The sequence below is a fragment of the Mirounga leonina genome, unplaced genomic scaffold (genome assembly GCF_011800145.1).
Source record: "Mirounga leonina isolate KUSES-001 unplaced genomic scaffold, KU_Mleo_1.0 Mir_174, whole genome shotgun sequence".
NCBI classification, from domain to species: Eukaryota; Metazoa; Chordata; class Mammalia; order Carnivora; family Phocidae; genus Mirounga; species Mirounga leonina.
The window spans coordinates 28,298,414-28,321,105 of NW_023270451.1; the positions used below are offsets into that span (position 1 = coordinate 28,298,414).

A 22,692-nucleotide genomic window follows, 5' to 3' on the forward strand; every position below is an offset into this window, starting at 1 on the left:
TATTTTAAAATTCCTAGATGAATTTTATTACCCTTAATATTCATGTTGTGTTTCTAAAGTACCTATTTCATTGAAATCTAAAGTATCTTTAATCTGAAAATATGTGTTACCATTACTTTTTGCTGATTTTTAACTGCTTGGGTAATATAGAGTCAGATAAGTTAGGTCTGACTATATCTTAATCTAGTTTGATCAGAATAGAGGAATAAAGCTAGATAATTTGTTTTGTAATGTGTAACTGGGTCTCCGTTTTACACTTTTTTTTTGCTTATTATTTATGTTATATTTATCATATGTGTTACATATCCATATGTTATAAACCTCAGAACAAAATATCTAAAGAAATTTGTTAACAGATTGAGAACTTCTAATTTCGCTTTCTGGAGTAATTCCATGGCAATAGAAAGCATGTGTTTTTTTGTTTGTTTGTTTTTTTCAGGTCTGTTTGGTTTATTTTGTTGATACAGGTACTTTGATATAATACCATATTCTTTTACTTCACTGCAGTGATTGGCTTCTAAGGAGTATTTACCTGTACAGTTATTTCTTTCAGTGGCTCTTGCTTACATGAATTATATCTAGCAGCTATCTATATAACTCCCAGTACCCTTTATGTTTGTAGCTTCATTAATTTATGTGTGTATGTATAAGACTCTAACTCTAGCACTCTTTTCTGGTATCAGGTAAGCATTTTAAATATGTAAGATGAAAATCAACTATGAATAATTTAGGAAAATAATGATGATTTCCAGAAGTTGAATGGAGGCAAAAAGAATAAAATAAAACATACATCTTTAAACTAGCAAAGATTATAAATCACCCAGAATTATTTGTAGGACATAATTTTGTAAGTTTTAACTTATGGTAGAATACTGCTTACTTCCTTCAGTATAAAATTTAACTTTATAAGATTGTCATTATTATCAACTTCAGAAGGAAATTTTTTATTGGCCACACACACACGTGCACATGTATACACACAGCCTATTTCTTAACATGTATAATTTACAAATTGTCAAATGCCAAACACTAACAACTGATGCAGGTAACACCATATTTCTGATTTTCTGGCATTTAAAAAATATCTTTTATAAATTAAGTGTATTTCATATATTATTCCACACTATTTCATTTTAAGGGGAAAAATCAATTCTTTTACTGCTTTGGCTGTGTTAATTACATAAATATTCTTACCTTTCATCGTAATAATCTTCCTCCTCAGAATTTATCACAAAGAAATACTCAAAGAAAAAAAGCTATATAAAAGAACATTTTTATAGTAGGAAAAAATCTCACCCCCAAAACACACAAATCCCCAAATAAAAAGTTTACACATGGTGTATAGGAGGTGGATGATAAATTGCAAATCAGGATAATAAAAATATAATTTATCTTTGATTACAATGTAATTACATAGGAATGAAGAAACCTATTTTAGAATGTAAGTATATGCCACTAAATTGTTACATATAGATAGCTAGAGATTGGAAGGGAATAAAAAATAAAAAGGGTGTTTATTTAGTATGGTAGGATTATGAGTAAAATAGTAAAAATTTTTACAAAATTTCAAGTTAATTACATGAATTTAATGTTTAAACAGAGCCCTATTTGACACACATACAAAAAGGCTAATTAAATATAAAAACATGGCTATGATCAGTTGACCATGGCTCAAAACCTAGGTTTAAAATAGGCTTAAAAACCTAACAAAAACCTTTGCTCAGAAATTACCACTTCCTAGGGAAAATTTTATTCAAATGAAATAAACATCAAATTTCCTCTCCCACTACTAAGGGTAGACTAAATAGGTTTTTATACTATGTGTCTAAGTTTTTATACACATAGTTTCAGTATAGAAACAAAACGCTAAATAGACTGAGGTATAAACAATTTATTGATTCGTATGTAAGTATATATTTCTTGACATACCTAATCATTATAAATTAGGCCCCCAGTGTTGTCTGGCAGTCCTTTCATGTTTTCCAAGTCAACTTGAACATTCATTGCTGACAACACCTATTTCCAGTCTCCTTATGCACCTCATCTTAACACCTCTTCTCTTTTTCTTCATGTTTAACCAATGACCTCATCTCCTGCTTCACATAGAAAACAGAAACCATCAGACAGAAAGGCACAAACTTTCTGATATGTAATCTGTAACTTACCTATAAATGTATTGATATCTATAGGCATCTCTTCCATCACCCTTATCTCTCCTCTTTTAATAACAGTACAGCCAGAAAAGGTGGTCCTTTTTCCTTTTGAATGTAATATTTCAACTAGTGCCCTGGATCCCATTCTCCTTGACTCAGAGTATTTCCTACTCCTCTATCTTCAACTTGTTCTTCTCCATTGATTACTTTCCTCAGCTTTCAAGACATGGCATTCCCCTTGGTATTCTATCTCTCTGGATAGTCCTTTTATAGACTGCTCTCCCTCTGCCTTCCCTGCTCATGTTAGTGTTCCTTTACATTCTGTCCCATATCCTTTTTTCATTCTACAGAGTCCCTTGTGATTTCATCTTTGATACATCATTAGTTTTCCCATTAATGCAGAATTCTCTGAGAATTTTTTTGTGTTCTTTTTTTTTAATTGAATTATAGTTGACACACAATATTACATTAGTTTCGGGTGTATGTCATAGTGATTGGACAAGTCTATACATTATACTATGCTCACCACAGATGTAGCTACCATCTGTCACCATACAGTGCTATTGTAGTATCATTGATTATATTCTCTATGTTGTACCTTTATCCCCCGTGACTGATTTATTCCATAACTGGAATCTCCCACTCCCTTTCAGCCATTTTGCCTGTCCTCCTACCGCTCATCCTTTTTGGCAACCATCAGTTTGTTCTCCATATTTAAGAGGTAGTTTCTGCTTTTTGTTTATTTATTTTTTAGATTCTCCATATAAATAATGAAATTGTATGGTAATTTTCTTTCTCTGACTTAATCTCACTTAGCAGAATACCCTCTAGGTTCATCCATGTTGTTGCAAATGGCAAGATTTCAACCTTTTTTATGCCTAATACTCCATTGTGTGTGTATATATGTATATATATGTGTATATATATACACACCACATCCATTCATCCATCAGTGGACACTTGTATTGCTTCCGTATCTTGGCTGTTGTAAACAATGCTCCAATAGACATGGATCCATATATCTTTTTGAATTAGTTTTTTCATTTTCTTTGGGTAAATATCCAGTAGTGGGATTATTGGATCATCTGGTATTTTCTATATTTACTTCTAGCCAGACTCCTGTCTACTTAGTCTCTGACTGGTATAGCCAGTCACATACATCTCCATTGCAATCTGTACCTTCTATATCTATGCCTTCATTTTGCATCTTCACATCAAAACTTTTGCAACTGCTTCAGTTTTGGCCTTTCTCTTGTCATGTGTGAACTTTTGCAGTTAACTTTCTAAAATTTCTCTCTCCTAATAGCTTCCTTTTCCTCCAGTTAATGCATCCACAGCTCTCTTTCTGTATCACATGCTTATGTTATTGATTTGCTTACGTACTTTCAGAGGATCTCCAGGAAACTGTCTAGACCCCTGTCGTTTATCCACAAGTGCCCTTTACTCCAGTCATACCAATACAATATGGCTTTTCTGACATAACTCTTTTAAAAAAGTCCTCTGTTATTTCTTCTGCCTCAAATTTTATTCCACATATTCTCTGCCTGATCAATTCGAACTTACCTTTTAACACTTGTTTTAATCTTTTGTTAATCTTTTTTATTTATCTTTTACTTAACCCTCTCTCTTCTACTTCTCCAAAGATTGTCTCTTACTACATTAGCAGCTTATGCAGGCTTCTGTGATAATACTTGTCACCCTGTACTGAATCTTTCTTGGAGTCTTATGCTTTTGTTCAACTGACTCCTTCATCAGACTGTGAACTTAATGAGTTTTATTTATCTTTATATCTCAAGAGCTAGGATAAAACTTCACATGCTGTAATCTTTCAGTAATTTTTTTGAATGGATGGTTTATAAAAGACACTTGGTTAGTGTGGGTTACACTTAGAACCCAGATCTCTTGACTTCACTGTTCATTATCATACTGTTTCTATAGGTTCTATGTTAAGTTCTTAAAAAAATTTTACTCTCTTTAGAGACTGTTATAGTGCAGTTTTATCTTTTGCATGCCCTGTCAATAATTTCTTTTTTTAAAATGAATTGTGTGTGCTTTTTAACACTTTTATTCTAGTGTTTTGACTGTTCATCATTTTGGAGAATACTGCTTCTTCCGTATTAACTGTAGAAGTCTCTTCATTGTTTAAATACTTGAAATAATAAACCTTTTGCGGTGTCATGTCACTGTGTGTCATTGGGTTTCCACATGTCCCTTCTATGACGACAGCTACTTTCTGTAACATTTTATGCAGTTAATCTGATCACTTCAGTATAATTGGTTAACCAATTCTTGATACATTTCTTGAGTTTTAATAATCACAGTCACATTTTTTAAAATTCTGCACCCATCTTAGTAGTAGTAGTATATCCCCTATATAAAACTGTTCACTTAATAAATTTCCTAGACCTTCTTGTTCTGATGTTTGGCTCTCTTAAATTCTTGCAAAAAAATTTTTGGTAACAGTGTGTGATTTATTGCTATTAGTCATGTTAATCTGCAGGCACGTTTTTCAGTCTCACTAAGCCTCTTTTTTTGTGTTGGTAAATAAGAAAAATAACTCTTATGACATATATATATATGTGTATATATGTATATAATACAACATTGCTCCCTTTGTACTTCATTACTTAACCTGCACTAGTCTAAAGAATTACATTTCACATTAAATTGTCTTCATCTTGTTATTTTTATCAGCTTCAATTTTGATTTACACTTTGTTAGTAGAACTAGAATTAGAAATTAAAACACAAGTAAGTGAAATGACTTACCAAATTTTCAAAAGATTTATTTGCTGTTAAATTTGGATTTTTCTCTTTAAAACCCTGCATATTTTTTTTTTAAAAAAAGGTTCTTGTGATCTTGATTCCCTTGAATGTAGTCTTTTCTGAAAATTAACCTATCAATTCCAGAATTTATTGTCTCTCTCCAAAATAATACCTCTTTCATTTTCCCATGTTGGTTATTATTATATTTAATTCTGTCCTAGAAAAGATTACACTGCTTCTTAACCAAAGTTGGTTTTTTTGTTTTGTTTTGTTGTACCCTTACTTTAGTTCTTTGGTGAAAGAGAGAGGAAGAAATTTAGGAAAAAAAAAAAAAAAATGAATTACCCAGTTTCTTCAGCTTCCCTTCCATAGATACTATATCAGTTATTTAATTCTTCATGGTGTTCTTTGAACCTTATCTGAATACTCCATGGTTTCTTTAAAAGGTAAAATTCAAAAAAAAAAAAAAGGTAAAATTCAGAATTCTGGAAACTTTTTTTTTTAATGAGGTACTTTATGTATGTATGTATGTATGTATGTATCTATGTATTCCTAAAATACTTAGGCCTAAGTTTGAGGAAAGTATTAATGGCTAAAAGAACAAATAAGAATGGTTGAGTGTTCATTATCATACTGTTTCTATAGGTTCTATGTTATTAAGTTCTTAAAAAAATTACCTTGTGAATATACTATTAAAAACGTGACTGCATAATGTTGACTTAGTGTAAAATTTTAGTTCATGCATTCTATGTGTATATGTGATTTTTTAGTATAAAGATAATACATGAAACCAAGGATCCTGAGTGTGATTTAGTTCATAAATAGGCAACCATTTGAGCACTTGAGAATTGATAGATTGAACTACATAAAAGTAACTCTTTAAGTATGTTCTTTCCAAATAATAGCAAGTGGAGGAGGAGTTCTGCTTTGAAAGAAACTGTTAGACATTCCCTGTAATTGCTCAGTAAATCAGATAGACACAGACAGCTGCACAAGGAAGATAGGCCTAGGAAAGACTAAATCAATGGGATTCAGTCACATCCAAGTGAAATTACATCAGTCAGTAACTTTCCTTTGAAGTGACTGAAATCTTCCAGACCCAAATTTCTCTTGTTAGGTACTTATTTATGTAATTTGTTAAGGAATTAAAAAATTACCTAGTTATATCAAGGACCTTGTTGTGACATGGCCTGTAAATGTAGATCTTTTTTAAAAGGAAAGTTGAGTTTCATTTCTTTGACTTCAGTCTTTTGAAGCTTTCATTTATAAATAAATTATGAAATCTATTTTTTCTTTATTTTTTTAAATAAGATTCCTGTGTTTAGTCTCAGATTTATTTTCTAATCTGTCTCCTATTTATTAAGGATATTAAAACCCATTCATTTATTCATCCATCAAATTGTTATTATGGAGCTTATATAAGAGACATAAGAATTTAGAGGATCATGGAAATATTCCTAAAAGGATAACTGACTAACCCAATTGACTCACTTTAAGATAACTAATTGGAAAGAATGGTGATACTAGTAACAGCAAAATGAGTGGCCATCTTTAATTTTTGGATACAAATACAACAGATGAATGGTATCATAGGGGATTGTGAGGTTCCTTTTTAGGAGTGTTGATTAGAAATTTTCAGAATGTATTTAAAGTTATGAGATTATAAATAATAGAGAAGAATCAAAGTCGGGAAATAGATTTGGTAACTGTTACAGATTTGTTCTATACAACTCAAGTATCCAATCCTAACTTTACTACCTTTACTTTTAAGTAAATGACTGTGTCTCTGAATGGATACTGAAGGGCTAGCAGGAAATCATGTTCTGTTAAGAATGGAGGAACTGAAAGAATTGGATATAGGTGTCCTTGGTTTAGTTGGGCCACAGGCTGAGTCCAGAGAAATTTTTTTTTTTTTTTAAGATTTTATTTATTTATTTGACAGAGAGAGACACAGCGAGAGAAGGAACACAAGCAGGGGGAGTGGGAGAGGGAGAAGCAGGCTTCCCGCTGAGCAGGGAGTCCGATGCAGGGCTCGATCCCAGGACCCTGAGATCATGACCTGAGCTGAAGGCAGACGCGTAACGACTGAGCCACCCAGGTGCCCCCGAGTCCAGAGAAATTTAACTGCCAAGTAGGAAATACTCAAGATGAGGTGATGTGGTACTCTGTGGGGTTTTTATATATTTTTTTAAAGATTTTATTTATTTATTTGAGAGAGAGAATGAGAGAGAGAGAGCATGAGAAGGGGGAGGGTCAGAGGGAGAAGCAGACTCTCCACTGAGCAGGGAGCCTGATGCGGGACTCGATCCCAGGACTCCGGGATCATGACCTGAGCCGAAGGCAGTCGCTTAACCAACCGAGCCACCCAGGCGCCCCCTCTGGGGTTTTTAAAAATTTGTTTTAGTGACCAAAATATCTCCATGTAAATAAAACTTATCTTCGAATAGTTGAATGTCAGCTGGTCCATCTTAAGTAAAGTTGTCAAATATTTGTAATTTGTCTCCTACCCTCTTTATTGTTATTATTATTATTATTATTATTATTATTATTAATTTAACTTCCTTTCCGTGCGTCTTTGTGTTTCCTTCATACCAGCTGTATTTGCTCTACTTTAAGTGGAAGTTCTTAATCTGGCAGGATTATGAAGCCACAGAATTTTGTTTTGGGTATCCTAGGGTGGTGCCCCCAAATTTGTATTTATAACAAGATCTCAATTCTGATTCTGATGGTTTGGGAATACTTTGAGAACCACTGTTTTATTCCAGAAATCCTTTTAGCTGAAGCTAAAGATTGTGGTTATAAGTTTGTTAGGGATGCAAATCACCTTTGGAAAGAATTACCAAAAACAACCAAGCAAAAAGAAAAATCCCACTCTTGGAGATTCTGAATCAGTAGATTGTAAATCTGTGGAGTCGAATTTGGGCCTCTGTGGTTTTATAAAACTTTACAGGTACTAGCTTCCTAATAGTACCTATGCCAGTTCCCTCTCTGGCCCGTAGATTCGCCCTTTGATTGTACTAAGTTCTAACTGTTTGGGGAAGATTTTAGAAAAGCATTCATTCAGCAAATAATTCTTCTGTTTCCCCTTTGTACCAGATGCTGGACTTAGTTCCAGAAATTCAGAGGTGAATAGGGGCTCCTGAGTGGCTCAGTCCATTGAGCATCTGACTCTTGATTTCAGCTCAAGTCATGATCTCAGGGTTGTGAGATCGAGCCCTGCACCAGGCTCCGTGCTGGGTGGAGCCTGCTTGAGATTTCTCTCTCTCCCTCTCCCTCTATCCCCCCCTTCCCCCGCCTCTATCTCTCTCTCACCAAAAACAAAACAAACAAACAAAACAGAGGTGAACAACATAGACATGGTACCTCAAAGTTTAAACACCCCCTGCCTTTTTTTGGCATATGCTCACATATTTACTGATCCAACCCAAATGATTTGGCTTTCTTAAAGTCTTTATACTGGAGCTATGTTTATGTAGGGACCTCATAAGACCAGGAGTTCCATTCTCTCCTTGTTGAACCTGATCATTGACTTTTAGAGCCTTTAGGGAGGAAACCGTTCTCTTGGCCAAAATAGTGTTATAAAAAGCATATTTTGGGGTCGCCTGGGTGGCTCAGTCGTTAAGCATCTGCCTTTGGCTCAAGTCATGATCCCAGGGTCCTGGGATTGAGCCCCGCATCGGGCTCCCTGCTCGGCGGGAAGCCTGCTTCTCCCTCTCCCACTCCCCCTGCTTGTGTTCCCTCTCTCACTGTGTCTCTCTATTTCAAATAAATAAATAAAATCTTAAAAAAAATAAAAAGCATATTTTGTATGATTTCAATTCTTTCTAATTCATTGAGGTTTATTTTATGGCCCAGAATATGGACTGTCTTGTTCTGTGTGCAATTGAAAAGAGTATATTCATCACTTGTTGAATGGAATGTCCTATAAAAATAGGTTAAAAAAAAATAGGTTAATACATTGTTCAGGTGTTTTTATACATATTTATTTTCTATCTATTTGTACTATTAATTACTAAGAGAAGAGTATTAAAGTTTCTGGCTATAATGTAGATTTGTATATATCACCTTTCAGTTTTATTAGTATTTGCCTTATACATTATTTCTTCTTAGTGAATTGACCCCTTTATCAATGTAATGTCCCTTTTAATCTCTGGTAACATTCTTTTTCTGAAACTTACTTTGTCTGATGTTACTGTAGGCAGTAGGTCTGATGTTACTGTAGGTTACTGATTGCTGTTTGCATGGTATATCTTTTACCCTTTTTTACTTTTAACTGTCTTTATCTTTGTTTGCCTTATACATTATTTCTTCTTAGTGAATTGACCCCTTTATCAGTGTAATGTCCCTTTTAATCTCTGGTAACATTCTTTTTCTGAAACTTACTTTGTCTGATGTTACTGTAGGCAGTAGGTCTGATGTTACTGTAGGTTACTGATTGCTGTTTCCATGGTATATCTTTTACCCTTTTTTACTTTTAACTATATCTTTAAGCTTAGAATAGCTTTATATTTATAATTAATTATGATATATATATCTCCATACATACATGCACACTCAGATATACAGACTATATTTAAAATGGACTGTATTTCTAGTACACAGCATATAGTTGGAACGTGCTGTTTTATCCAATTTGACAGTCTCAGTCGTTTAACGAGGTAACATCATTTAGAATTAATTATTGACATGGTTGAATTTAAATCTACCATCTTGGTATTGTTTTCTATTTATTTCATCTGTTCTTTGTTATTTTTTATTCTCTTTTTCTGCCTACTTTTGCATTGGGTATTTTTTTTACGATTCTGTCCTATCTCCATCGTTGTCTTATTAATTAGACTCTGTTTTAAGAATTAATATTTGCCCTAGGGTTTACAGTATACATCCTTAATGTATCACACTCTTCAAATATTATTTTACTTCTTCACAATTAATATAAGAATCTAAAACACACACTGAATGCCAGAGGCAGTGAAGGCTAGTTCAGCTCTCCTCTGAAAATCTCCCTTCCCTTTAAATACTCAAAGTTCATTGTTTACTTTGTCTCTAACTCAGAGACTTGTCCAATATCGTTACACTGAATAAGAATCAATGAAATGTGCACATTCCCAAATCTCAGCATGTTTGTTTCTTCCTCTGTTTCTGTCATTCTTCTTTTTCATTTTTTCTTACCCCGGAGCTATCAAAAGTGCCCATTGTATAAAAATGAAGACTTTAACATTTAAATTTAAAGGGAGGGGTGGGGTGTGTGTGTGTGTGTGTGTGTAGGAGGGAGTATATGTGAATCTCTGTATATCTACTCAATTTTCCTAAAACTTTGAAAAATAAAGTCTGTTAATTAAAAAATAGTAATAATAAAGGCAGGGGCGCCTGGGTGGCTCAGTCAGTTAAGCGTCTGCCTTCGGCTCAGGTCATGATCCCAGGGTCCTGGGATTGAGCCTGGCATCACGCTCTCTACTCAGCAGGGGGTCTGCTTCTCCCTCTTCCTCTGATCCTCTTCCCTACTTGTGTGTTCTCTTGCTCTCCCTCTCTCTCAAAGAAAGAAAGAAAGAAAAATCCTTTTAAAAACTTAAAGACATGTGCTTGGAAACGTATTTTAAATTTTGTTCATTATAAAAATATACATACAAAAAAATCCCAAAATAAGAGTTTAAATTCCTTTAATCTTATAGCATCTTAGTATATTTACTTTTATTCATAGAATTATAATGATTTTGTTACAAAAAATTTTTAAATATAGCTGTGGTGTATTATTTGAAAACTACAAATATCAGAATAATTTGGGAACAATTATCCATCATAACATTTCTTGAAGTCCATTCCTTCCCTTTTTCATTCTTGTGGCTTCCTTGAGATCTTTCTCAACATCTGTTTCACTATGTTATTCTGTTTCACTGTTTCCTACTTAGGTGTTTCAGTGTTTTCTTTTGCCTTCTTTCTGTGTTTCTTACTTCTGATTAGCCCTCCATGGATTCCACTGTTTGCTTTAGCTCTACTCATTTTTATGGCTAGCGTATAACTGCATTCTGTAGCTCTAATATATTTCAGTTCCTCCAAAGTTTTGGGTCTTTCTCTTGCCCGATAAAATGGCTTAAACCTCAACTCTAGTCATTGTAGGAAGCCCACCAGTATCCTTCCTAATATTCAGAGTAGGCCATGTGTTCTCCTGCTTTATTCTCCACTTGACCCTGCTGTACTTTACGTTAGTCTCCAAATGCAATATTCCAAGGCTATCATGAACATTTACTGAACAAACTTAGGGTAACAAAGATATCTTACAGGCACAACAGTCTAAAATTTAAAATTGAATGCTTTATATCACCATTCTTAGAAGCTACTTGGCCATCCCTACCACTAAGAATGCTGCCTTTTTGTTTTAGACCTGGCTTTATAAAAAGCAATGTATCAGTGATTTAAGTTAATGTCTTCGAACATAAAATGATGCTGTATTGTACGTCGTAAAAAGGTTAGATCCTAAAGAGGAAATTAGAAAATAAACCGGGTCTGGCAAAGGAAAATAGTTATTTTTAAGAATGTTTTTCCACTAGTAAAAATTTAGGAAGAGATGTTTAATTTCTACGTATTCATATTTGGATAATGAGGGTAACCCAGTTGCCACTGAATTTTTCTTATTAAGGTGATATTCTGATAAAATTACATTAAAAAATGTTTACTCAGTATGTTTTTTTCTTTTATAACTAACTTGATTTAATTTTGTTAGATGTGTAGGATGGCTAATTTGCCTTACACATTCAGTATTTAATATGACATTCTTTGATTTTTAAATCTGTATTAATTAAAATACTTAACCTTTAAGTAACTTTGTATGATTCCATAAATGTTTGTATGTTACATGTTATCAGTGTTTGAATTTTTAAATTTTATTTTTCTTTTTAAATACATTATAAACAAGTAATTTGTATTTAAAGAAAACAAAAGCCTGAACATGGTATATATTACATAGTGAAGTGTGGTATTTCTGGAGAAAGCCATTTTAGAGTAGTAAATATAATTTCAAGCATATATAGCAGTGAAATATTTCTCATTCACTCATCTATTTTTCAGTAAAATTTGTTTTTGAAAATTTTTACTTATTTTCCATTGAAATGTGTCACTATTTTAAGTTACACAGAAAGGATTATCTATTATACATTGAATTGTTTGGAAAGACTGGAACTCTAGCCACAGTTCTCCTTTTGGCTAGATGAATGACCTTGAATTAAGCTATCTCTAAAGTCATTGTCTCATCTGTAAAATAAAGGCATCAATCTTATTTTTTCTCAAAATTTGTAACTTTTGTAACTTGAAGAGATTCCAAAACACTGTACAGTCCTGAAAAGGATCTCAAAGCCTGTAATCACACCATCCGATACTTGCATCATCTGCCAAGTATCACTACTAAGAGACAGGGAGAGAGCTTCTTTCAGGAATAGGAGTGTGTAAGTAACCCATTTCCTTTTGAGGCAGGTCTGACCGTGGGCAATTTCTCTCCCCAAGTGATTGACATGTCTCTCCTTAATAATTTCAGTCCTTGGAGTCATACAAAATAAGCATAATCCAAATCCTAGTATTAGAAACCAACTATATTTTCTGGTTTTTCTTTCTTTTTTTAATCAAACATCCTGTTTAATCTGTTCCTTCTATAACAAGGTTTTGATTTGCATTGGTTTTGCATAGTTTTGGACATATGAAATAATCATAATATTAATGAAATTAGAGGTGAAATGAATTTGAAAATAACATTGGATATAAATTTTGGAGTTGATAGATTTTTATATCTAGGTAATAATGTGTAAGATTCTCATATTTTTAACGTTTGTAATTGAACCCTAGTAAAATGTTATTTTAAAGTCTTTATGAACTGGGAATTTAAATAATGCTAATGTTAGGTGTTTACTATGTCCAGACTCTATTCTTTGCTCTCCAAATGTATCATCTCATTCAGTTTTTACAACAGTCCTATGAGGTATGCACATCTCCATTTTGGAAATTAGGTAACTGAGGTACAGAGTTACTAAGCATCATGAAATAGAAATTATTCCAATTACATATTGATACTATATAAATTATGTATTAAAATATAAAATTTTCCCTTCCAGTAAATACTTACACTGTTTGATAAACCTCTTCATATTAGTTGCTGAGATTTACTGATGCTTTTTATGGGCCAATGTGCTAGTGCTTTCCATATTTTATTTCCTGTAATCCCAGGAAATAGATACAGATTTTATCCTTATTTTATGGGTGAGGGAACTGAGAAGAATTACTTGTCCAAGATCACACAACTAGAAAGTGGTGGAATTAGGGTTTGAGTCTAGGTAGTCTTGACTATGTAGCTTATGCTCTAATCATTAGATATACTGCCTCTCTAGAGTACACTGTTAGCATATTGACTTTGTTGGGTCAGAAGAAGTAAATGCTTCTTGGCAGGCAATTCCAACTATACAAGATACAGACTACTCTTGCATGCATCAGGGAAGCCCTTTGAAAATACGTAATTCCTTTTTTCTGTAGTAATTTATACGTAAGCTTACTAGATAAATATGGAATAAATACGAAGCCACAATTTGATCTCTGATGTAAAAGACCACATAGTCTTTTGTCCTAGGAAAATAGTAGCCAAAACAAGTCACACTGCTTATTCTAGCTTTAAGGGAGATTTGGAATAGTAAGGGAAATTTTAGGATAGAGGAATATTAGCAATAGCTTTTTAGTTTTTTTCAGAGTTCAACTTAGATTTAATTGGGGTTTAGAGGAGATTTCCATGATATCTAATGTTTCTATGTTCAAATTCCTTTCAAAGTTAAATACACATCTTTTGGGTTGTCTGCTAGTCCCCATCATTTGTGCATGTAATTAAGATTTAATTATACTTCTCTGGTAAATGGTGTGGTTGCTTCCTCTTGCATTATGCTTATGTAGTAGTTCTTAAGTTGCAGTCAAAGCACTTCTCAGAATATCACATTCAGAATGTGCTTAAAGCTCTTAGAGACTGAAGCACTGAGAAAAGTTAGCACATATGACTATTCGGCAAGGGAATTCAGCTCTCCCTATGTCCTTGTTATTTGACAAGGGAATTCAACTCTTTCTGTTTATTTCTCATATGTCGATAAGTACATTTCTCTGAAAACTGTGTTTCACATTATATTCTTTTTTTTCTTGTACAGTTTTGTTTTTGCTTTCTTTGGAAATTATTCAGCTTGGTGTGGTAGCTCTTCTCAGTAGTGCTGTATTTGTCTGTGATTGTGCCACTTTTCACTTTCTTTTTCTCAATGGAACTTAGAAGCATTAAACACATCTTTCTAGTAAATTTTAAAATGAAGTTTCTCTATGATGTGTGACTACTTTGACAGTTTCACCTCATCTACATAGGTATAGATACCTGAAGGAAATAAATGTCTATGTTTACCACAGTCAAAAAAAAAAAAAAATGCTCTTCTAATCACTAAGCACCTCACATTTCTCCTCTGAAAATAAAGGCATGAAGGTAGCAAATGAATACATGTTGCTAGTGAAATAAATACAAGAAACACCAGAAGAAGTTTTGAGAAATAAATGGAAGTGAATGAGTTTTGAAAATTTGGCTGAAATTCGTGCATTCATAATCTACCAGGTCTTCACAGTGAGATCTGTTCTCTGCCATTGTTGTTTCACAGTCCACTAAAAGAGCTAGTTCGAGATACACTTTTCACAATGGTAACCAAACATTTCTAGGATTGTCCTTAACAAAGGAAGGCAGTGTAAGCACAGGGGATAAGAATCATTGAAAATGTCCTCCCTGAGACTCTCTAGTTGAGCAGAACCAGCCCCGTGACATGGTGATTAGGTGTGCTTGTTGTCAGCACATTTGCATTCAGTATGCCTTCAGCATAGTTGCTCAAGAATTGCTAAATTGCCATAGTTGAAGAAAAAAGAGCAAACTGCTATTTTTTGAAGTATGTATTGATCAAATACATGTTTGCTTATGTAAATACAGACCCTCCAACATTTTTATGTATTCTTTTCTGTTTTAGTAAGATAAATTTATTTTGACAACTAAAACTAATAGTAACAATACTAATAATACAAGAGGAGGCAACTCAATGTTTCAAAGGATAAAATGATTCCATTTTAACCAGTAAGAACCTATACAAGATCATGGCATTTAGGTTTAGGGTATCTATCTCTTTGGACCAAATCATATGTTATTTGAATCTACTGTGGTATTGTTAGTATGTTTCATAAGACATAGTACAGAGCTGCTATGATCTTTAAATGTTAATGTTCTTTTCTTATCACTTTACTGTGTAGATACCCTTCATGAGACCCAACTCTGCCACAGCTCATCCTCGGAGGCAATCCTGGAAACCTCTTTTATAAGTGTGATTTTAAAAATGTGGATAACACTCTCAATAGAGTACATAAAGTAAAGGAGAACAGCTATCTTGTCCTTCCCATAAGCTTATCACTGCAAAAAGTTGCCTTTGCTTGTCAGGTTTGGATAGAATGTAATTGACTGGTTTGTTGCTTGGACTGACAAGGCAGTTAATTTGCCTGTGTGGATTTTTTTCTATTTTTTTCTTCTACTTTTTTTTCTTTCTTGCACTAATCAGAAACATTTGATATGTGCATTGTTGAAAAATAGTAGATAATGTCTTGTCAGAATTGTCCTATTAAGTAATGTCTTTCCCTCTTGCTTCTTTGGCAAATGATGATATACAGTGTTTGGACTTACTGAAGAGTTATGGAAGCCTGTGGGACTTAAATGCAATGTGCTACTCACTGTTGTTGTTGAACAATACCAGTAACAAGAAAGACAATGCATTCCACTAGTCCGCTATTCTGTTTCATCCAACTTAAAACATATATTCATATGTGAAATGTTACATTGGGAAACAACTATAGACTCTTATATTAAAGGTTATTTCTATTTAAAATTCAGCAAAAGTGAAAGACTTGTGAAGCATATGCCATTCTAGTTTTGGCTCATTAGTCCTAGTGTGAAAGCACTAATATTATTAGCATGAAACTTTTACAACTTCAGATTTTAAGCTCATTAGTAAAATATATCTGTGTTGATCTCTAGATACTTTTTTAGTAATATCCAAATTTATTCAGTCCTTATTGATTTAATATGAACTTTCCTTGTTCAGTATAATTTTATTTTTCGTGACCTTAAATATGAGGTTATGAAATAAGGAGGGAGATACAAAGCTTAATGACTATACAACCTTCCAGCTGAAAGATCTTCATCAACATCTATATTTTTCCAGAGGTTTACAGAATTAAAATTTGATCTTCAAGTTTTAATGATCCAGTTTTAAATCAACGACAGAAATATGTTGAATATTCCATCACTCCATCTTGAACTGATTTAGAAGAGACTCTTGGCTGAAATTGAAATGTACATATACATGTAATTGTTAACATGTCTCTTGGAATTTCCTGATTCATAATTGTGGTTTGGACATCTTTTCAGGTATAGTGGCAATTGAAAATAGTTTAAACTTTAGGAATAGAGTAGGCAATGTTATAGATAATCAAAAGCAAGTGTAAGTATAAAGTTGTTCTATGCTAGTAATCTATAGTTACAGTAAAGAATCATATTATTGGATAAGATGTTTAATAAAAGTAATATGTATATAAAATACGTATAAACTGAGATTATTAACTTATCAAAAGATCTTTTAACATTGGAGGAAAAATATTAATAGCCTGTAGCAAAACCAGTAGGCTTTTTTTTTTTTTTCTGGAATAAGGAAGGACTTGTTATCTCTACATAAGCTTAAGAGAAAGTTGATAATTATTACTGTTGCTTAACTGCAACTGATTATAAGAAAAATGACAGATTGCCATTTCCTTAAAAGACTATGCTAATGTTCCTAGCCCTCCTTGATATATGGTGAGAAATTACTAGCGGTCATTTTATTTTAGATTTTTTGAGGAATCATTAAGCCTTGTGGTTTTGGTGTCACTATTAATCAAAATCCTTTCCACCTTGATTCTAATTAGAATACTACATTATCATCATTCTCCATCTTACAATCTTCAGTGGTAGATATGCTATTCCATATTTGGTGCTAACACTAAAATCTTTGTCACACATCACAAATACAAATCTCATAATTCATAAGATCATTGGTCCTGCAAACATGGATTCACAGTAAGAGAACTTTTAAAGGGAGTAGAATAAAACATTTTCTCCTAATAATCTCCTAAGTGCTCTCATATTTCCACAGTATAAAATTAACTCTTTTCCATAATCAGTTCAATTGCTATTCAAAGGAGATATTATTAATGTGTCCTTAAGAAAATATATACTAAATGATGCATATTTCACAGGTGTATAAAATTGCCAGGACAGGTAAATTGATGGCTATTTCTCACAAGGTAGGGAAAGGAAAAATACACTAAAATATCAGGAAGGAAACTAAATGACTCAGAAATACAAGAAGAATGATATAGTAGTATATAGTGGTGGTTCTCAGATTTCATAGTGCATCAGAATCATAGGAAGGGTTTGTTAAAACACAGATTGTTGTGTTAGTCCACCTCCTTTTTGTCCTCTTCCCTACCTTACTCCCTCCTTTTGTCTCCCTACAGGTTCTAATTCAATAGATCTGGGATGATGCTTGAAAATTTGCATTTTTAACAAATTCCTGAGTGATACTGCTGGTCAGGGACCAAGCACTTTGAGAACCATTTGTATATAATAGTTTTTAAAAGAATCATTGTGTTGTGGTTGACATTGATTGACTGAAGATGGAGTTAATGTCCTTAAAAAATGCCCTTACATTTTCAAAAATATTTGTTTCTAGATAAGTTTGTAGGAGTTACATCTAAAACACATACAGTGTTTTATAAAGCCATTTAAACAATTTTTTTTACTTTTTAATTTTAATTACTATGGGGACAGCACTGTTTTAGGTAACAAGTTAGTCAAAGAACATAGCGTTTGTCCATAATTCACTAATTCTTTGTTTAAAAAAAAAGGTTGGAAATTAGGGTTATGTTTGAACATGAAAAGGTTAGCCTTAACCTTTATCCATCTTAAGTTTAGAAATGATTTTTATGTATCACTTCTATACCGTCATTGTTCATGTATTTCTTGACGTTTATCTGATTTTACATTTATGGCATTAAAAATAGATTACTGACCAATAAATAATAATCATTTATTATCATTATCCTATTTCCTTGTTTATACATCCTATCACTCTTTTTAAACAATGTTCCTTATTTGACAAAACTTACCACTGTTTTACTTGATTCACAATATGGAAATATTTTATGAATATTTCACCAAAATCTATTCAAGGAGTTGTAGAAGGACTTTCTACAGCAGAGTGAAATGTAATGTTAAAATTTTTTTTTTTTTTTTTTTTTCTAAAATTATTTTTGACAATTGAAACTTGTTTAAGAGACTCAGCTTTAGGGTTGCATGCATATGAAGATAGATTTTTTTCTACCTGTCTGAGTCAGGACTTTGTAAATTTACATAGTATTAAGGATTGTGATTAAAAATATTTCTGAGGTGGACATGGTTTGCAAATACTTTCTTTATAAAAACATAGGCCTCTTTCTCACAGTGCTCACTCTTAAGACTTTCTATAGGCCTGCTGATAAGATTCATTGCTGTTCAGGTACATAAGATAAAATGAAATTGGATGTTCATGCTGGGCTTTGTAAATAAAATGAGATTGACCCCCAGCTATTATCTCATTTATCTGATTTACATTGTAAAAATCAGGATCTACACTATTGATTAGAGCGTAATTAGTTAATTATGAACAGGGAAATACAAAGTTATGTGGGGTTTGAGCACAGCAGGTTGTACTGCTGAAAAATTTCCAAGGGCATGAGCAGATGGAGATCAGTTTATTAAAGAACAAAGCAGATGTGTTTCAGGTATGGAAATGTCTAATCATTCTTTCATGCTGTGAGGAGGTACTTGACCTTAATTGTGTATTTTTGTATAAATTCTTTTTGTTTCATGTTTTATTTTTTTCTCTTTGAATCTTGTAACCTGGCTGTTACAGATGTAGCTAACTGAATTGATGTCATTATTTAAGTTATCATTAAATATGAATTTGGATTTCAGTAATTATCCAGATACTTTTATCAATTAATATACTTTCACGGGTAAAGAGTATATTTGTCTTTCTTATCACTCATTCATTCATTATTGCCTGTGGTAAAAATAGAGGTCTATAGTGGCGTTAATGAAAATATGTTGAAGATGTCCACATTAGTCTTCTATTTGTAAAATATGATATAAGTACATTTTCTAATTATTTTGTTTAGAAAATGGTCATATAGGTGGTTTGCACTAAAATTGTAAAATATAAGGAGTAAAATGTCTTTATTGATATGAAATGTTATTCTGATATTGATAGAACGCAGAATTTTGTTGAAGCGTGTATTATCTTAAAAGTGATTTAACTCATTGGCCACAATCCAGCATTTTCTCCATCTGTTAAAATGAGTAATTGAAATAATTGGCTACTATTCAATGAAAGAATCTCACTACTGTTAATAGATTTGTTTGGGTGTTTTAAGCTGCTAGTGAGATTTTATTTAAGTAATGTTAGTATTAAAGATAAATTCTTTTGATCTTTCTCATATAGAAGTTTTACAAAGAAATCATGAAAAAGTAAGGAAACCCAACCCATCAGTTCTCTCAATATTTAGTCTGTTTTCTTTTTGAGTGAACAGATGTAATAGTATATATATTTCAATCAGTATTTTACCATATACAGACATGGATCTAAATAAAATGTTCCTTGACATAAAAAATAGCTGTGATTATGGATCAACTTGATCACAAAAAAATGTACATCCCTTTTCAAGTCTCATGTTATGGATTTCTCTTCTTCTGAAGTTTAGCTTATCATCTGGCTATAAGTTATATGCATAGGAGGTGCACTTACTTGTTTCAGTTAGTTTAAAAATAGGTATTTAGTGTATTCTAATGAAATTATCAATTGGAAATTAAGAGGGTTAAAGAAATCCTTTGGAAGACTGGCTTTTAGCCTTTCTCTTGGCACAGGCGGAAATAAATCAGTTGTTTCTTTTTACTTGTATTCGTATTCTCAGTAATCACATAAACCAAGGACTGCTTGTTGTATGGATCTTAGGACGTGAACATAAGTCATTTTCTTCCTCTTCTTTGTCTAGGGTGCTATACTTAACCGTATGCTAAGTAAGTATTTTAAATACATATAGAACTGTGTTTATTTGGTCACTGCATTTTGTCAAATCATTGTGTAAAAGACCACATATATATAGCTGCTTTATTATTTACATCTGTATCATTTATGAATCTGATACCTAGGAAATTGTATTTAGTAATAATCTAAACAGTCAGGTTTCCTTTCATCTTATAAATGGGATTCATTTTATCTCATTAGAACTGTAATTTTAGAATGCCCTATAGTGTTAATGTGTACAATATTTATTAGATGTTTAAAGGATACTTCTTTAAGCATCCAATTTGTATTTTATTAAAAAAAATTTATAGTGTTTCTTTATGGGTTAGTTTAATATTCTCTTTAAATATTTTAAGATACTGCCTTTCTACTTAGTATATGTGCTGTTGGTATATTATAATGTTTTTTTTTTTTTACATAGACATTTGTGTTCTTTAATAAAGTATATTGTGTTATATCACTATGCTTTTGTGGGTCAATGACTGCTCTTGGAAAAGATTTTAAAACATTTTATTCACTTTTTTGATAAATTAAATATGTATGTGTGTTATGTGCTGCAGTTACATGTTTCCAGGTATGTGTAAGAAATAGAAGTAGAGATCATAAATAATTTGATCAATAACTACTTCAACTTTATTTCACCTTTTATGTAGCAGAATGATTGCAGACCCTTAGGAGTTTCTGATTTTCAATTTTTAAAAAAGATCTGAATTTATAACATAGCTAGAATTTATTGGCTGACAAAATTTGCCAAAGTTTCCAAAGTGGAGTGTGTGTGTGTGTGTGTGTGTGTGTGTGTGTGTGTGAATGAAATAAGTAATCCACTATTTTTACCATCTACATTGTTCTTTGGTTTCTAGGATTCTTGATGGTATCTCTTGCATTTGTCTATGATGTATTAATTCTTACAAATTCTGTTGGAGTTTACTTGTATCATTCAGGATATTTTTGTTACCAGCACATAAAGCTATGGATGTCCTCAATATTCTAATGTAGAAATAACCATATTTTTTCCACATGGAAATAAGTTTAGTCATTTGTAGAAAGAGCTTTAATTTGCATACTTATTAACAGAGCTATTGATTTCAAGATTGATTTATTTCTTTGTGTTTTTCCTCTCCTGGATTTTGACAGTTCCTAAGTATATTAACTATTAACAGTTTTTATTTACTGGTGAGTGTGCTATTAACTTGAGAGAATTCTCATATCACCCCCTAATTCTGACAAGCAAATTTTGCCTTTCCTCTGAGACCCATTACAAATACATGAGAGTTCCATATGGAGACTAAGTCATTCTAAAAGGTATTACTAATGAAGTAGTCAGTAAGGATTATGTTATTTCCAAATGGCATATGCTTTCAACATTATCATCTAACAAGTCTAGCATATAAAACCTTTCTTTTCCCTGTGCATTTATTCTTGAGCTGGTAACTTGATTTTATAATAAATTGAAATCCGGTACAAACTGGAACTATATCTAAGTGTAGCAAACTTGTTCTTAAATTTATTAGCTGGAAATACATAGATACAACAAGAATCACCTGCATAGATGAAGGTGAAAAATAATAAGTTAAAATTTACCTTTATATTCATGATGTTTGATGTGAGTTATACACTATAAATCATAAATTCAAGTTATTATGACACAGTTTTAAAGTAAATATGCAATAATTAGGTTGTAATTTGATAAGAACTAGGAAAACATTAATGCCATACCTCTTCACCTATCAAGAGCCTGGATTATTGGCAATCTGAACTCTAAGGGACGTTGCCCAAAAACCTGAAGTGAAGCAAAAAGGACTATATAGTTAACCAAAATTTAGTCCATGTACTTAACTCAGTCAAAGTACTCATTTTCATGTCTTTTAACTGTCCATTTGCATAGTTTTACTAAGGTTAAAGATCTGTTTTCTAAATCCACAACAAATTACTGTTAGGGAAATGCTTAGACAAATAGAGTCACAATATCAGAAAGCAGTAGCCAATAATTTTCAAGCAAGTGAGGACCCTGAAAACCTATAAAAGTTGAATACGAGAATTCAAACAGAACAGCAGACGGATAGTACTCCAAACACAAAAGGCTGGCACGCTGTTAGACACATAGCAGCATGTGTTACTTGTATTTATGACCCTGAGATGACAAAATAAAGTAAATTATATTTAATGTATTTTCTTGATGAAGCAAAGAATGTGATTGTTTTAAATTTCCCATCAAAGATGATTGAAATACTAGATTTCATGCTTGGAGGAATATGCACTCAGCTGTTTAGAAGTCTCAACCTCATAAATTCAGAAGTCCTCATATTCTGAAGGTTCCTGTAACTATATGTAATGTAATTGAAGTTTTAACTATTGAAAGGTAAATAAGTTGAATTGACAGGAAAGAACATAAAATTGTGTGGGCTTGCCATTTAGTCTCTTTATGTTACATATTATTTTTTCTTAATGCCAGAACAACAGGTATTTGAATATTTTGACTGCTTTTAAATATATTTTGGTTTATAATATATTGGCATAGTAAATAAAGTGCTGTTATTCATATTTGATTTTAGTTTTCATGTAGCTAGGAATTATCATTATAGACAAGTC

General features: G+C 32.4%; 1 protein-coding gene across 6 annotated transcripts in view; it reads left to right on the forward strand.

Annotated features, from left to right (window-relative positions):
• Positions 1-22,692, forward strand: part of PHF14 (PHD finger protein 14) — a 221,562-nt gene that overhangs the window by 115,271 nt on the left and 83,599 nt on the right. For 2 of the 6 annotated variants that reach the window (XM_035020644.1, XM_035020645.1), the window contains one exon: positions 15,206-21,885. The exons of the other annotated variants lie outside the window; for them this stretch is intronic. Coding sequence is in view for 1 of the 2 variants with exons in the window: in XM_035020645.1 (XP_034876536.1) it covers positions 15,206-15,218 (13 nt within the window). In the remaining variant the exon portion in view is untranslated. Of the gene's footprint in view, positions 1-15,205; positions 21,886-22,692 lie in introns of those variants that run through there. 6 annotated transcript variants of the gene reach the window in all.